Consider the following 16,005-nt stretch of genomic DNA (forward strand, 5'->3'; position numbering starts at 1 on the left):
CCAGCAGCCATGCAGGCACGCAGTCGCACCACTTTATTTTGTATTATTTTATTTTACGTACTTTCCAAGGCAGAGAGACCTCCTTTTGCCACCCCCCTCAATCCCGAGCCGTCTCTAGCTGATCACCCGGGCCGGCCCCACCGCTGCTCCCAACCGTCTGTCCCGGGCACCCCCCACTTCAGACCCCGCTCGGACAGCGCCGAGGGCTCGGGGGGCCCCGCTGCGAGACCCCCGCGGCGCCCAACGCCTCCGGCGGCCGCGGGGAGCAGCGAGGGCGGCGCGGGGCCCGGGCCGGGGCGGAGCGAGGGCGGCGGCGCCGCCGGGCGCGGGGCGGGAGCGGCGGCCGCCATGTCCAGGCACGTTTTCCTCACGGGACCGCCAGGTAATGGCGCTGCCCGCGGGGCGAGGGGCGCTGCCCGCGGGCTTGGGGCGGGAGAGGTTCCCGGAGGACGAACCCCTCCGTTAAGCAGCAGTCGCTGTTAGTTTTTTGGGGGTTATTGGCTGTGTGCCCTAACTGCAGTGATTCGGCACTTCCAGCCTGCGTGGTAATTGGTGTCCCGGGGGGCCCGGCCGCGTTTTGGGGAGCCCCGAGCAGGTCCTGGTGGCCGGGGAGGTCGCAGAGCGGGTGGCGCTGAGCTGAGAGGTTAATAAATGCCCCAGCTGTTGCGATGGCCAAGCTCGCTGTGGAGCTCTGGGAGTAGAGCCGTGGGCCTGCTCCGCCATTTGGGGACCCTTTTGCAGAACAGACCTCTCTGGTCTGCAATCCACTTAAAATGCAACACACTTAAAATTCACGCAGTGTACCTGTAGCTTTTTTGTTGGATTTGGTTTTGCAGCATACACCTGAATAATCAGAAGCTAGGCCTTAATCTATGTCCATTTAACTGAAATTGAATGCAGTGTTTTAACTGGATATGTGTTCAACATGGAATCTGCTTAAGCTTCACTTGAATCACTTATTTTGGCAATGTGCTAAATAAAGGTGGCCGAATGGGAAAAATCCCTGTATCTAAATTGGTTCCATTGCAGAGGCCAGGTCAGGGAAAGACGGTAGGTAGCCAGGGTGCCACGTGTGTCATTTCTTGTTGCTCAAACACCCAGAATCCCTTTTCCCTCGATTATGAAAAGTTTGTTTAGGAGTTTGACTAGATGCCCTTGAAGCTGCAGAAGATGTTATCGTTGATACTGACTTTTGAGGAAATAGTTTGTAAATCAGCTTAAAACTGAGCGAGGAATGAGGTATGTATGTGTTCTTGAAAAGGATTTGTCAGCCTCTTCAGGCACCTTGCATTTGGCCTTGCTCCTTGTGCTCCTTGTCTCCAGGTATTTACTGCTGTATTCTGTGGGATATTTTCTACCTTCTAAAGCTGATTTTTTTTTTTTTTGACAGGACTGCAATTGATGAATTGATAACTTTGGATTTTGTGAGGGGAGATAAAGTTGGGCTTAAAAGGAGATTGTTAAGGGATATACTTGTAAAATGTCAAAGAAAAGGGAACAGGGAATATGTTTGGAAGATGGCCAGTATTCACATAGTAGGAGGTGTACCAAAAAATGCCGAAGGGGCATCAGATAGGAAGGGCTTTAAGTCTTGGGGTAGGAGAGTGGATTGCAGGATCATGGGGCAATTCAGACGTGATGGGACACCAGGAGGTCTAAAACAGGGCCTGCTGTGAGGTCAGGACAGGTTGCTCAGGATTTCATCTAGTCTGGTCTTGGAAACCTCCAGGCATGGAGCCTGCACCACCTCTCTAGGCCACTTGTTCCAGCCCCGGATTGTTCTCCTGCTGAATCAGGTTTTCCATACATCTGTCAAAACCTTTCTTGTTTCAGTTATCATGTGTTAGAAACCTGCTCCTGTTTTGGGATTTTTTTAAAATTATTATTTTTAGCCATTTAGGTCCTAATATTTTGAGGGTATTGAGTCCTTTTGTTTTTAGGACAGCCGTAGCAGTTAAATGTACGTAATGCCCTTGGAAGGTAGGCTCCTTGTGCTTTCAATCTATTTTGACCTAATGATCTAAAAAGGAATGAATTCTGCTGTGTTTTTTTAACAGTAATCAAGAGCAGTGATAGAAAGGGAGAGGGAGTAACTTGCAGCTAGCTTGGATATCAGCTGTATAACAGATTGACTCTTAAGAGGGGATAATTCTTGTTCTCGCCTGAGGTGGGTCGAGCTTTATAGCCTGCCCAGGGCTCAGCACTATCTAAGTAAGCAAGTTCACTGCCGGCCTGGGATGTTTGTACCACTCTCTTGTGACTTTGCTACAGACATACTTCTTAAAGATTAATAAACTGTTACAGTGTTAGTAGAAAATGCATTTTAAAAATGCTTTTGTCTCCTCTCTTACCATTTAAAGAATTTCCAGGCTTAGAAAGTAATCCATGTTTCTGTTAAATCATTGCTGTGGTGTTTAAAAGTGAACTCTTAATGTAAAAGAGGCTTAATATTGTGTGCTTTTTGCTTCCCCTTTTTTTTAGGAGTTGGAAAGACTACTTTGATCCAGAAAGCTACTCAAGCCCTAAAATCTACAGGGGTTCCCCTTGATGGATTTTACACAGAGGAAGTCCGAGAACATGGCAGAAGAAGAGGATTTGATGTTGTTACTCTGTCTGGAAAACGAGGTCCTTTATCTAGAGTTAGGTACGCATGTTTTAATTGCTGTAAGGGGTTTGTTGTTCCCCCATAAGGTTGTATTTAGCACGCTTGAAGGTTTCATGGTCAGGTTCCTTGTTCAGTTCTCCTGCTCTGGTTGATATCTGTGCGCTATGTGTGGACTCTTGCACAGGGAAACGCTGGAAATGTGCTAGAGGGTGTTCTCCCTTGCTCTGCGTTTCATACCCAAGATGTGGGATTTGCTGCAGAGCCCTTTCTCTTCTGAAGTCTCTTGGCTCTAATAAAGAATCAAGTCTCTTTAGGACATAGTGAGTAGTAGCTTGTAGTAGGCAGGATTGTTTCTTCAAAAAAAATGCTAGGAGGAAAACTTTGTTTCCATTGGCTTAATATAAGGGGACAGAAACTGAAAATCAAGGAAAACGTCATATAACATTATTTTAATGAGCCCCTGTCTGGCCTACAAATCCCACAAGTGAGTTTTAAGCAAATGAGGGCTTTAGAGCCCTACCAAGAGGCCAGGGGGGCGCACAGTCACACCTCATTCTGTCGACTTAGCGTTCCATGCCTCCTGTTCCATGCCAGGTGTAACATTGACACCTCATTCAGACAGAGCTGGCCAGACTAACTAGTTTAAATACTGCCAATGGAGGGAGTTTGTCAGGACAGTGTGATGCAGCCTGGGCAAACTGTTGAAGAAATTTCCCAAGATTGTTTTAAGGTTTTGCATCTTACAGAGAGCTGAGGCTATTGTAATGACGCTGTTTTCAGTGTCTGTTACTTAATTTAAAGCTTGTTCTTATATCTGTGTGAACTGCAGGCGCATATTTTGATTTCAGTATGGTACCTTCTGACTTTTAGATCCCCTTGCCCTTTGGTACGTCGTTCAAATTTACGCTTGCATAGTACAAAAGTAGCTTAAGGTATATTTATCATTAGAAAGTAGACTGTGCTATCTGCAGTATGACTTAGGGTGTGGTTTGCAGATTTTCTTTTCTTAGAAGAATTAAGGGAATTCGACTTATTAGGATAATGGCTTTCGAAAATCCACTCTAATTGACTGCAGTAAATTCTCACTAAATTCATGTTGCTTAGGAGGAATTGTTTGTTTCTTCTTAAAATTCAGTTCTGATTCCTCTGCTTCAAGACCTGATTGTCGAGTTGGACAATATGTTGTAGACGTTGCTTCCTTTGAGCAGTTGGTTCTTCCTTTACTGAGAAATGTGAGTATTACATTAAAGCTGCTGAAAGATGAAGGCTTTATGATGAGCAGTGTTCTTAAAGAGCCCTCATAGGCCCTAGTTTTGGGTGGTAATAAATGACCTTTCTGGGGTTTGACTGATTCTGATTGACTTTAGGGAGCTGGATGGGCAAAACTTACCTGTTTTTCTTTACTTATAGTGGTGTTTGAGAGCCTGCTTTCCCTCCTCATTCTTGATCTGACATCCTTCTGTGAGCAGGTCCTCGTGAAGTGAAAGACAGGTGATAGGAAGCCACCATTTTGCATAGGAAAGACAAATGTGAAACGTACAGCTGGCTTTACTCACACAGAACCAGGAGGCATCAGAGGTTCAAGAAAAAGGATTTTGCTGCTATTTTTCCTCTTAAAATCCTTTTCCTCTATCATGCTGATACCTGTTTTCTTCCAGTAGCAACATTTGTTTCTTCAATCTAGGAATTATTTTTAATTGCTACTGTATGAGTACCTGCAGACCGTTAGCGTTTTAATAGCTAACAGCAGTCCAGTAACTTGAAACTTAGCCTGCACTACAAGGAGTTCTTTGGCTGTGACAGAAAAGGGACCTATTTTTTATTTTAAATTATTGTTTTTTTTTTCTTTCTGAATACTGTGTGCTCAAGGCACATTCTCTAAGTTAAAATTTGCCAACAACATGTGATTGTGAGATTCTTTAACCCAACATAGTATAAATTGGGGGTCTGGTTTAACGTATACACTACACACTAACACAGACAGTATTTCCTCATTTAAAACTTTTATTAGAGACAGCAGCTGGCTGTTGTAGAGTGAATTAGTGTGATGTATTCGATGTGATTCCTTCCTTTCCACGCAATCTTTTTTGCCGTCCTTCCCCTAACATGTTATTATAGTAGAGCTATTAAGATTTTTTTTTTCCTCCCTTTTTCCCCCTCTTGCCCACCCTAACATTTCCCCCTCCAAAATTAAACAAGAATAGATCTGATGTTGGCAGAAGCATCTTACAAACTGTGTGCAGCAGCTGCTGAGTTGTGCTACTAGAAAAATCCTGTAGTGAGTTTCTACACTGTTGAAGCCCAATGGGCCAGGGGCCAGGGAGTAAGGAGCTTTGAAAGAGCAAGAAAATAGAGAGGTGCAGGGAGCAAGAAGGAAATTGAGGATCTGTTCCTTGTTTTTTTACCAAGGAATGTAAAAGTGGAAGAGTAGATAATTTAAATAAACAAGTCTTCATTAAGCATGGGCTGTCCTCTGAGTCCTTGTATTGCTGCATTAAATTGTGTGAAACCGAGCACAAACCTTAGTAGTAGAGAGTGCTGGTGAGGGTCAGTTGTGCTTGACCGTTCTTACTGAAAGCACTTCTGGTGGATTTGAGGGGTATGTGATCATGCAGGTGGTAAGAAATGGGAGGGAGGAGAGTGAGAGGAAGAGGGCAGACTTGCAGTAAGATGAAACAAATGAAGAATTAAGGCAGGAGGACCAGGGGTAGGGGCTGGGTGGCTCAGGGAAGCCAGGAGCAGGCGTGTGCCATGTAGTCTTGGGGCAGGTGCAGCTCTCAAGGCTTGGACTGCAGTGAGAACAGGAATGGGTCCTAGAGAAGCTCTCTAGACCCTTTGCCATGCAGGACTGGGGATTCTTTCAAAACAGAAAGCTCTGTTTCTCCATGTGAGACCTAGTGATTCGTATTGGCTTTTTATTTCACTGCTCTGTGAGCAGGGTGGGTTGAAAAGATTTTAGCATGCGTGCTACAAAGTTTTCCCACAAACAAATACTTGTCTTCAAGGGAAAACGTTTAGTTTTTTTTTTCTTAGGATCTGTATGATATGGTTGGTATCGGTAGTTATTCATGGATTTACAGTTGCTTTCTGACCTGAGTTGATTTGTTTCCTGTATCTTTAAATAACGGGGTGCAATTCTCAGTTACTTTCCTCCAACCAGGGTGGGTAGTGCACTTCTCTTCCGTTGAATAGTTCATTCACTTCCCAAGTTGTCTCCATCCTGGTGCAATAAGTAATATAATGAGCATAAAATGGAAGAAAGATGATTATTCTGACATGATGGAGGAGAATAACTGGAATAACTAGCCATACCGAGAGGATTGCTGTATTTGACCTTTTCACCCTTTGTTTTATTTTATTTTTCTTTTTTTTCCCTTCTTTCCCCCTCCTGTCCTCCCCCCCTCCCCCCAAAAAAAAGCTGCCTTTGTGGGGCTTCATGTGGGTTTTTTCTTGTTCGTTTTCTGGTTTTGGCCAGATCTGGAGACTCCCTATTGCAGTGTTGCAAGCTGCTGCCTTGCTCGCTTTGCTGTAAAGTTCTCTTCTCAAATCTGATGTTCATGTCAGTTTTGTGGCAAGAGCCGAAGCTGTAGATCAGCCAGGAAAGGAAGGTGCAATGTGAAGGACTCACTTGTTTATGGAGATGTCACCATCCCTCTGTTTACACTTTTGGCTCCTGACTTGCTGTTTCACTTGGACAAACTGTTTTGACGTCTTGAAACTATATCGTGGTGCTGCAAGTACTGGAGACAGAGGGAAAGTCTCCAAACAGCCCAGCCTGGGTTTGTTCCCTTTTGCAGGGCTTGGCGCGTGCCCGAAGGGGCTCAGCCGGCAGAGTCAGAGCTGCTTCCATTTCATACTGAAAAGATGACTGGGCTGAATTCAGGCATAAACTTTATATATGGGGAGTATCTTCACATATATCAACATAAAGTAAAATTCCTAATCCTAATCTTGCAAAAAATCTTTGCTGAAATAGAAGTGGCAGGTTTATGAGTCACCAGCAGCAGTTTTGACTGTGCGAGTCCTTGCAGTGTTTACGTTGAATTGGTTTCTTTTGGGAGGGTGTCTTTTTGATGAGAAGTTACTGCATTTATTTGTTTTAAGTTCAGTGTGGTTACAGTCTTTTGCTGAACTTTTTCACAGGTGAGTCCTGGCAGTGATGCAGAGAGAAAAATCTGTGTCATAGATGAGATTGGTAAAATGGAACTCTTCAGCCAGCCCTTCATTCAAGCCGTTCGTCAAATGCTGAGCGGTTCGGGGACTGTGATACTTGGGACTATTCCAGTACCTAAGGGAAAACCACTGGATCTTGTTGAAGAAATAAGAAGTAGAAAAGATGTTAAAGTTTTCAATGTGAGTAGTATTAAATATTCTTAAAGAGCCTTTTGTTCTAGGGTGCAGGTTTGTATTTGGCTCTCTTTAAAATCTAATTGTTGCCACCACTGGGTAGTTGTGGTTAGCTCATGTGAAGTTGATTTTGTAGTTTCCATTCTGTTCTTAATGGACAGATGTTTACCTTACTAAAAAAAAAAAATCACCATTGGCACTTACTGTAGCAGTTTTACAGAGCTGTCTTAGCTTGTGTGGGCTGTACAAGTAATGAAATGGTTGTTTTTAAAGGTTTTCTTGTAGTAATATTATTGCCACGTAAGTATTCAATGTTCTTAAGCATAGTCAGATTTTTGTGCAGGTTGTCTTGCAGAAATACTACCAGTAATCATATGCGAGGAAGAAAAAAAAAAAAAGACAGCATTTTGATTTGCAGGAATGATTGCTAGAAGAAAGACACTTCACAAATGGGGTGTGCTTTCTCTGGAGTCAGTGAACCATTTTTGGAATTTATTATGTTATTTTTACAGACACAGTTTTCAGAATATTAGAGCCTCAAAGTGCATTTCTGATCGTCTAGGGAGAAGTTCTCAGAACCTCACCCCAACAGAACACAGCTTGTTCACAGCAGTTCAGGCGCGACATTTGCTGAGTATCTGTTGGTGTCCTGGATGCTTTACAAAAAACAGGCTAAATATTGCTCGCATCCCTTCAGTTTATTTTTCTGCTTGATGTCTATTGTTTCTTGCCGAGGCCCACGCCGCGAGACGGAATGAACAACACTTCAATGTGAAGCAGGTTCAATTCGCTTTACTATTGTCTACTATGTAGCTTTATACAATGCCAACACCCGTAAACGCAGACACGCGCTAAGCAACAGCATTCCCATTGGTTAGGCTATAGTGTCCATGCATAGTTAGCTTGCAGCTGACTGGCATTCTTTCCTGATGCTCTGTTGCTGGGCCGCCCGGACGTTTATCTGGTTATGGCTGGCCTAATTCATTAAAAAGTTGCTAACAGGCGTTATCTTCTCCGGGGGGCCTCGGTTCCCATCGCTTCAGCTCCTCGGTTCTCATCACTTCAGCTCCTCATTTCTTGCAAAAGCGCTAATGTCCCAACAGTTTCTAGTAAAAGAAAAACTAAATATCCCAAATGGAATTTTCATATGAAAGAGCTATGAATTGAGTAAGTGGAAAGTTGCACCTCCAGGTTTCTTAGTAGAGGTAATACGCTTTAAAGCAGTATTGCAGCCTCTCCTTCGCAGAAGCAGATCACAGTGAAAGTGACTGTTTTGTTGTGGTCCCAGTGAATGAGGAAGGAAAAGGCAGTGTTTCAACACTTTTATAGTGAAATATCTTATTTAAAGCAGACAAAGCAAAAGTCTCCTGCTTTTTTAATTTCCTTTTCAAAATGAGATTCACAAAACTGCAGTTCTCAGAAAAATCCGTTCAGCTTCCTTTTAGTTGGTGGCCCCATCTTTGTCTTAAATTACTGTTTCTGAAGTTCGCTGCCTTTTCAACCAAGTGCTGAAGCAATTCCAAGAGCAGAGACACGAGAAGACTCCGTTCCCGTGTTCTGGGATCACCCATGGCCCGAGACAGGAGGTCGAGGTGCCAAGACCTGCGTGGCCGAGAGGCAGACAAGAGCCAGCTGAAGCCCTGTGTTGATTCCTCTGCAGAGGTGGTTGCAGCCTGCTCTAACTTTGCTGAAGAGTGAGCTCTGGTTTAAACAGAGAGAGTTCCCTGGTGAATCCCATAGCCAAGAACGCGGGTGTTAAATTTGTGACAGATTGCAGTAATTCCCAAGCAACAGAGAGCTGGTATGTTGAAGTGCTGTATAGGAGAGCTTCTGTCTCGACTGCTCCTGCGACGCTCTCTCTGCTCTTTCCAAGCTGGTTAAAATGTGTGCACGAGCAGGAGCGAAAGGGGCCTTGGAGGAGTCAGATGTGCCCTTGGCTCAAGTAAATACTGCATCACCAGCGACATTCTCGCAGGGTCGCGGCACGGGGAGGATGTGGAATGCCTAAGTAGTGCATGGTTAGTCAATCTTACTGATTCTGTGATGCCTGGACGCATGCAGAAGTGAGCAGGCACCTTCCAAAGTGTTCTGTGTGCTCTGTCACTTGCTTTGTAATGAAGCTGCATTCAGTGAACTTAGCAGAGTCCTCTGATGCTTCCCTTGGTGTCACAGGAGCAGTTCTGGTGGTTGGTTGTAAGTGCACAAAAACAGCTGTTCTGGGTTTTGCAGGCTCTTCTGTCTTGAAAGTTTTCTCAGTTGGTGTAAATGGGCTCAGATGCCCTTAAAGCAGTTGAGGATTTGGTCCCAAATGTTTAATTTATTACCTTTAGAGCTCTTAATGATGGGAGCTCTGATATTTAACACATTTTTTTCCATCATTGCCCAATTTCATTTTGCTGAGAATGAGGCTTTTCAGTAGGAGTGTGAGGGCTCTTTTTACATTGTCTGGCTCTGTGTAGTTTTGCAGATGTGGTGCCTTAAATAGGCTCAGATTATCCTTTAGCAGCTGGCACATACTCATTTTTTTTTCCTCATGTTTCCATCTATTTTGCTTCCACAAAACCTGCTGGTGAAGTTTGGTTCTATGTGCCTTTCAAGAAGGAAAATAAGTAGCTATATGGATCTAAATCGTGGCAGATCCTACTGTGGGGTAGAAGGCCTCCATTACAGGGCAGTAGAAAAGCCCAGCAGCTGGTCTCCTGTTGAGCAGGAGCCAGAATCTACTGCTGGATGCAAAATGGTGCCTCTTCTGCCACAAGCGGTTCGCTTTCTTGCTGTGATGGTCTCGCAGACCTGCACTTGTGAATACTTAGTATTTGGTTCACCTTGCATCTGGTAGTTATGTGTCAAGTCCTTTCGGTATTGAATCTGGTAAAATGGGAGGTCTAGACACAAAATCGTTAGTCAGATGCTTGAGATATTGTTGATCCATCTGCGTCAGCTTATTCTGATACATATTGGGAAATATGGATTTATTCTTTCAATGCTTTCATCTCTTTCTTCCTCCAAACGGTTCTAGTTGAACCGACTCTGCAAGTATTTTTTATTTGAAAGTGCTTGAGGCTTTGGGGAGGGGAAGAACGTTTTTTCTCTACTCTTGTCTGCTTGGGTTCGTGCAGGGGCTTTCCTGCAGACTACCTAAACTCTTAGGAAAAGCAGCCTGTGCAGATGCTTCCAGCTGCAGATGCGCCCGCGCGCTTGTCCCCGCCGCGCTGCCGGCAGAGGCTGTCCGCGAGGTGGAGGCTCCAGAGGCTCTGCAGCCACGAGGAGGCTGCTCCCTGCCCTGCAGCCTTCGCAGAGGGCTTGGCACAACTTCCCAGCGCCCGGCACTTGCCCTCTGATGCTGTCCCTGGACTTCTGGCGCGTGGGCTTGGAAAAGGAACGGGTGAAGCGCAGTGATGGTGGTGTTGGCTGTAAGGCAGCGGGAAGAGCTATTAAACGTTCAGAAGGTCCTTTGAAAGTCAGGGAATCAGGACACTTGCTGTGAGATTCAGTGTTTGGTGCCTCTGTGCCTTGTGCACCTTGGCAGCCCGCAAGAGCTTTCCTAATGAGCAACTCCATCTTTCGTTGTCCTTGTTACTTCAGGTTTTTCTGTTTGTCTTATGATGGGCTTACAGGGATACCTAGTTAAAACAGTAACACTTTCAGGGAGAAATTCTTTCTTCCCGCCCTGCTTTTTGATGTTCATGTTGCTTTTTCGCAGCCCTGGGTCGTTGTGCTCTCTGCGGTATGACTAACTAAACTGAGGACTTGCTCTGGTTGAGTATTTACTGTAGTACATCAGGGGATGCAAATCCGTGTGCTGAGATTTTAAGTGCAGCTGCAGGGACCCAGTGAAACCTTCCTGGCAGTGGAAAGTTTTATTTCCTGCATGCTGCATTGTGTCATCCCCTTCCTCTTCAAAAGCAGCTTTTTTCAAACTTTTCTAAAAATACGAACCCCCTTGCTTGTTGTTTCTTTTTTTGGGCTTGTCTGTCTGTGTGGCTCCTTCCTGCCTTCCCTGCAGGGATCCGAATCCTGCAGTGGGGAGAGTCTCGGCAGCTTTGGCTGACCGGAGCCTTTGCTGGCGCTTCCCGGCTGCTGTTCAACCCGTGCCTGGGCTCGGGCTGGGCCGGGCGTGCGACTCGCCCTGTGCGTTTGTACATGTGCTGGGCTCGAAGCCCATCGTTTCCGTGGGCTGCTCAAGTGGTGAACTCCACACTGCACTGCAGCAGCCCCCCAGCTTTTGCATGGAGTCTTATTTCCTTTGAAACTGTTTTTCTCCTGTGATGATAAGGTTTCTCGGAGCACAGAGTTGCATTGTCAAGCACTGAATTTTTCATTGCAAGTGTGTTTGACTGAATATGGCATCTTAATAAATATAATCCTTTCAAGTACTGAAGGTAATAGGAACTCTTCTTTAACAGAAAATGATATTTGGTAATTGAAAAGGATTTTAGTAATGATCAAAGTACAAGATGGTTCTTTCAGTGATTCTTGTTAGTTATTCCAGCATTGAATAATACTACAAAATACCATGGGTGATTACATCAGGAAGCTCACCGAGTATTTGCTTGCATGTGCAGGTTTCTGGGGTTAGCTCATTGTGTCTGCAGTAACAGAAGAAGGCAGGTGCTTGACACTCAAGGGGTCTCCACTGAGAAGGAAATGCATTTTAATCTCTGCTTTGTTTGTTTCTCAAGTAAGCTATGTTGTGGGGGTTGTTTACATCAGTTCACATCAGTTTTTGTTCTTCTTTCTCTAGGTTAATAAGGAAAATAGAAACAACATTTTGCAAGACATCTTGGCAACTGTGGAATCCTGCAGAAAATGAAGATCCTTCTCTTCCCTGCAAACACCGAGCTTTTATTTTTATAAAATACTACGACATTTTGCAGATCTTTTAGAGCCTGTCCTTCCTGTGTAAGCCACTGGAGGGTTTATTGGAGCCTCCGAGGCAAGTAAGGTAGAGCTGATAATACTTTAAAATGTAGTAGTAGGGTTCTTGTTTACTCGGTCCACAAGCCTATCAAAAAATTGAACAGACCTGTAGTTAACAGGAAATTCTGATACACGTATTTGGAAGCTAAGTGGTAGTTTCGCCTTGTGAAAGCAGTTGGCTGTCAAACACCCTGGGGCTGTGTCTGGTAGAGATTTCAGTCCTTCAGTGTGGGCGCGGATGGCCGGGTCTAGAGAGCGCTTTGATGTGGTCAGGCCGCACGCGGTGACGTGCGCTCAGGAGCCGGGGCTTGGTCCTGCTCTGGTGGAAGAGCATCGTGCCCCGGCGCGCGTGGGCTCTGCCCGCGGCCGCTCCGGAGCGCGGAGAGCGCCGCTCAGCGGGGCCCACGGTCCGGCGTCCCGGCACCCCCTCCCCACAGCGGCACGAGACGGGCTGCCCAAGCTTGCCGTAATCCCAGGTGGAATGGATAGAGTGCTCCTAAAGAACGGGAAGTACCCAGCTCCACTGTCCTCTTAAGTCCCCTTAACTACAAGACAGTAGTTGATGAAACGGTTGTATTGTTGGGTTTCTTTTGAGGTTTCTGATGACAATCCTGCTTCTCATCCCCTTCAAATTTGTGGGGGAGACTTTTTTATTTATCTTTATTAGGGTTCACGAAGCATAGTGGAATCATGTCATATGTTTTTTCATGCAGAGTTGAGTAGGTGAGGGTAGACTTAATTTTGCATTTGCCTATGTAGGTTTTACAGCCCATTTTGGATTATTGATACTTTTTTGACTTCTCTTTCAGTTCTGTGCGTGCTTCATGGTTACTGATGAAATGAGAAGTGTTTGAGAGTGTGAGAAAATGTGTTTCCCTTGGAGGGTTGCAAATGCGTTCAGGAAAAGGGCTACCGCTTAATCAGTTTTGCATGTTGTGAAAACAGAATTCCCTCCCAGGTGCACACTTGTTCATTGTATGATTTATAGTTGTCTCTGGCTGTAAAAAGATGTTAAGAATTCAGTGTTTCCTGGTCTTTTTTTTCTGTTCAGTTCAACAACTGTTAAAACGAGCACAGTATATAAAGGCGTTTTCAAACATGCTTTAGTTATTTATTTCTGTGCAAAGGGGCATCAGAAGTTCCGTGGGGCCGCAAGGGGACAGTGTTTCCACAGGTGCGTGGGGAGCAGGTGGGGTGCGCTGGCACCTCCTCGTTCTTCCCCATCTGCAGGACGAGGCTCTCGTCCCTCCGCAGGTGTCCGAGCTCTGGGCCCTGTTCTCGGGAGCTTGGAGCTGCACCCGGGGCTCCTCTCCTTGGGGAACCTGCCGCCCTGGAGCTGTTCTCGTCACACGAGGCTGTCCCTGAAGCCCTGGTTAATGCCCTGACTCCTGCTGCGGCTGCCTGGCTGCGAGGGGAGCCGCGAGATCTCCGGGCTGTGACTGCGCCGGGTTGGTGCTGGGTAGAGGCCGAGACTGGGTGTTTGTTGGGAATTGTGTTCCTGTTCCCGCACAGGAACTGGCCCAGCTCTTGCCACACGGAGCAGCTGCTTTCCCCACTGCTGCTGGAGCAGGAAACTCAAAACCAGGGGCTCCTTAGTGGTTTTGGGGACCACTGGTGAAATAAGGAGCTTAAGCCCTGTGTGCTGAGGTGAGCATCCTCAGTGGCCATAATGTTCCAACTGTGCAACTAGTGCTAATGCTTTTCACCTCTGGTACCACAAAGCTGGTTTGTCTGTGGTGATTTTGTTTTCTGTCCCCTTAAGTTTTCATTGCTCACACACGTCATCTCAGTGGGAACTCACAGCGCTGTGCTGCAGTACTGCCGTTGGATATTCTGCCATCAGCCCTAACCATTTCCCCGGGCACCTCCTCGCCGCGTGCTGTGTTAGCAGCAGGTCTGTGTAGCTCAGTTCATGTCGTGGGATTTGCGGTCAGGTTTTCGCGCTCAGCCCTTGCGTGGGCTGCACCTTATGTGCGCTCCAAGTGCAAGGAGCCGCTGGCGTGCGCAGCCGGGGCTCGTTGGGCTGCGGGGACGTCTCCCCGAGAAGCGGTGCCGAAGTTCGGCTTTCCCAATTCCAATTCACAGGGAAAGGTTAGTTGCATCACTTCGTTGTGTTTGTTCCTCCTAAGAGTGGATCTGTTGCCTCGTGTTTAGTGCCATGATGCCTGATGTTGTCCCAAAATATAATAGGCTGCTCAAATGATTTACCTGCTGAGAAAAATGTTTCACAGCAAGAAGTTTGGGCAGTGTCCGCATTGTGTGCGGACGGTACTCACAGGTCACAGTACAAGGAGCACCTTTTAGAAGGAAGGTAATTAGTCACTGGAGCAAATTACCAAAATGGAGGTGGGCTTCTCATTCACTTGAATTTGGAATGAATCATCACCCCTTTCAAAGTTTTTAACTGATAGCAGTGGATCTTGCTTGCTGCCACCGATGCCAAGCTGGAAAGCCTCTCATCTTCCCTCTGCGCTAGAGACTGTTTTTAGAAGCAGAGGGCAGTTTTATGGCCTGTGTTAGGCACGAGGTCCTGGGTGACCCTAATGGTTGCTTCTGGCCGTTAAATCCGAGGCAGTTCCAAAGTAATGACTGGCCTGTTTCAAATCAGCATCGAGTGAGAGAGAGAGAACGCAGCATTTTCAACTCCACTTAGTTTTTATGACATGCTGCATTTAAAGGGAGAAACTTATTGTCTGGTCTTGTGCTAGTGAAATATTTGGAAAGCCTTAAGAGCCCTGTAAGAGCAAACAGCGCGCTCGCCGTTCCCCTGATGGGCTGATATTGCTAATAGCGCATGCTTAGGGAAAATAACCTCTGATGCACCAGCAAGAATCCAGATGACAACATTAGTGCACCTGCAGGCTTTAATTGGGGCAAAAAAGGGGCGAATATGAGGTACCAATTATCCTCTCCAAGCCTGAAAATCAAGGACGTTTTTGGCAAGGAGGTTTGTAATTCCAACGTGAAATTGTGCACAGCGTGCCATAAGCAGGGGCTGCATTATTTATCATGCATTAGCCTGTTTGGGACTTGTAAAACTCTGAGAAGGCTGAATGAGAGGTGCATGCCTAACACTGCACCTACTGCATCACTAATTGTAAGTAGTGGGTCTGTCTTGCAGGTTTAAGGATATGCAAGCACCAGTGAAATACTGTAATTGAATGCCAGCTCCCAATCCAGAGAGGGATCTAAAAATGGCACAAACTGTGTAGCTAAGAAATATGTATTGATGAGGAGATGGTTATTACGTGCTGGAGAATTTCACTTGTAATTCTAATCTTCTAAAATGAGCTGTGCAGAATTCAGTTAATCTTGAACTTAAATTCCCCAGCAAGAGAGGAGCAGTCCATGGGTGGGCAGGAGCCAAATGCAGATGCTGTTTATTGCTTTATTATTTTTTTCTTTAATAAAAAAGCTGTGAATGACATTGCAAGGACTCGATGACAAATTTGATGGTTTCAGAATGTCATAGGTATGGAGAATATCTGGCAAGGGAAAAAGAATCTCAGTGATAAGTCCTTTGCTAACATTTGTCGTCTTCAATGTGATGTTAGGGTTTTCTGTTTTACAGGAAGAAAAAAAAAAGTGAGGCTTTTTTAATGAGGAAACTCCAATTCTTTGCATATAATACGTTTGGAAGACACCTCAAAATAGAGGGGCCAGCAGGACCTGCAGCGCTTGCCCCTTGGGAGGAACGGAAGGGACCTGTGTAAATGCTGCCTGCCCCTGCCTGCAGCCCGGAGGTAGGAGGCAGCTGGCCCGGAGGGCAGCGTGGGGCTGGCCCGGAGGGCAGCGTGGGGCTGGCCCGGAGGGCAATGTGGGGCTGGCCCGCAAACCCGCTGCAGGGAGCAGCATCGGTGATGGGTGCTGAAATCTGCTGCCCACGTTTCACCCCTAAGAAGTTAAGTTCACCCTTAAGTTGAGCACCTGGCATTTACAGAGAGAGGGGGACAACAGCCAATTAGTGGAAAAAAAGGGGTTTTGGAAAACAAACTGGGAGGGGGGCAGCTATCCTGCGTTTCGTGTGAAGGCTGAAGGACTGTGTGTCTGCTGCTTTCACCACGGCCTCCTCGTGCTCGTGCTGCAGCCTGCTGTGTGGTAGGGGCTCCCCACCGCTCTGGGGTTGTGAGGGC

General features: G+C 46.1%; 1 protein-coding gene across 1 annotated transcript; it reads left to right on the forward strand.

Moving 5' to 3' along the window:
- Positions 1–326: 326 nt before the first annotated feature.
- Positions 327–11,830, forward strand: NTPCR (nucleoside-triphosphatase, cancer-related). Its single transcript, XM_088534911.1, has 5 exons — positions 327–382; positions 2,482–2,644; positions 3,741–3,837; positions 6,749–6,958; positions 11,697–11,830. Exons 1-5 carry the CDS (start codon positions 349–351, stop codon positions 11,763–11,765), a joined length of 573 nt encoding a protein of 190 aa, XP_088391037.1. The 5' UTR covers positions 327–348; the 3' UTR covers positions 11,766–11,830.
- The last annotated feature ends 4,175 nt before the right edge of the window (positions 11,831–16,005 follow it).

The sequence above is a fragment of the Tinamus guttatus genome, unplaced genomic scaffold (genome assembly GCF_059628265.1).
Source record: "Tinamus guttatus ecotype Peru unplaced genomic scaffold, ASM5962826v1 Tinamus_guttatus_pri_ptg000601l, whole genome shotgun sequence".
Taxonomy (NCBI): domain Eukaryota; kingdom Metazoa; phylum Chordata; class Aves; order Tinamiformes; family Tinamidae; genus Tinamus; species Tinamus guttatus.

Bases quoted from the DNA above. Each gene is read 5' to 3' on its own strand.
- NTPCR (XM_088534911.1), top strand. From the start codon at position 349: ATGTCCAGGCACGTTTTCCTCACGGGACCGCCAG. The intron at 383-2,481 runs GTAATGGCGCTG...CCTTTTTTTTAG, and splicing joins TTTCCTCACGGGACCGCCAG to GAGTTGGAAAGACTACTTTG. The intron at 6,959-11,696 runs GTGAGTAGTATT...TTCTTTCTCTAG, and splicing joins AAGATGTTAAAGTTTTCAAT to GTTAATAAGGAAAATAGAAA.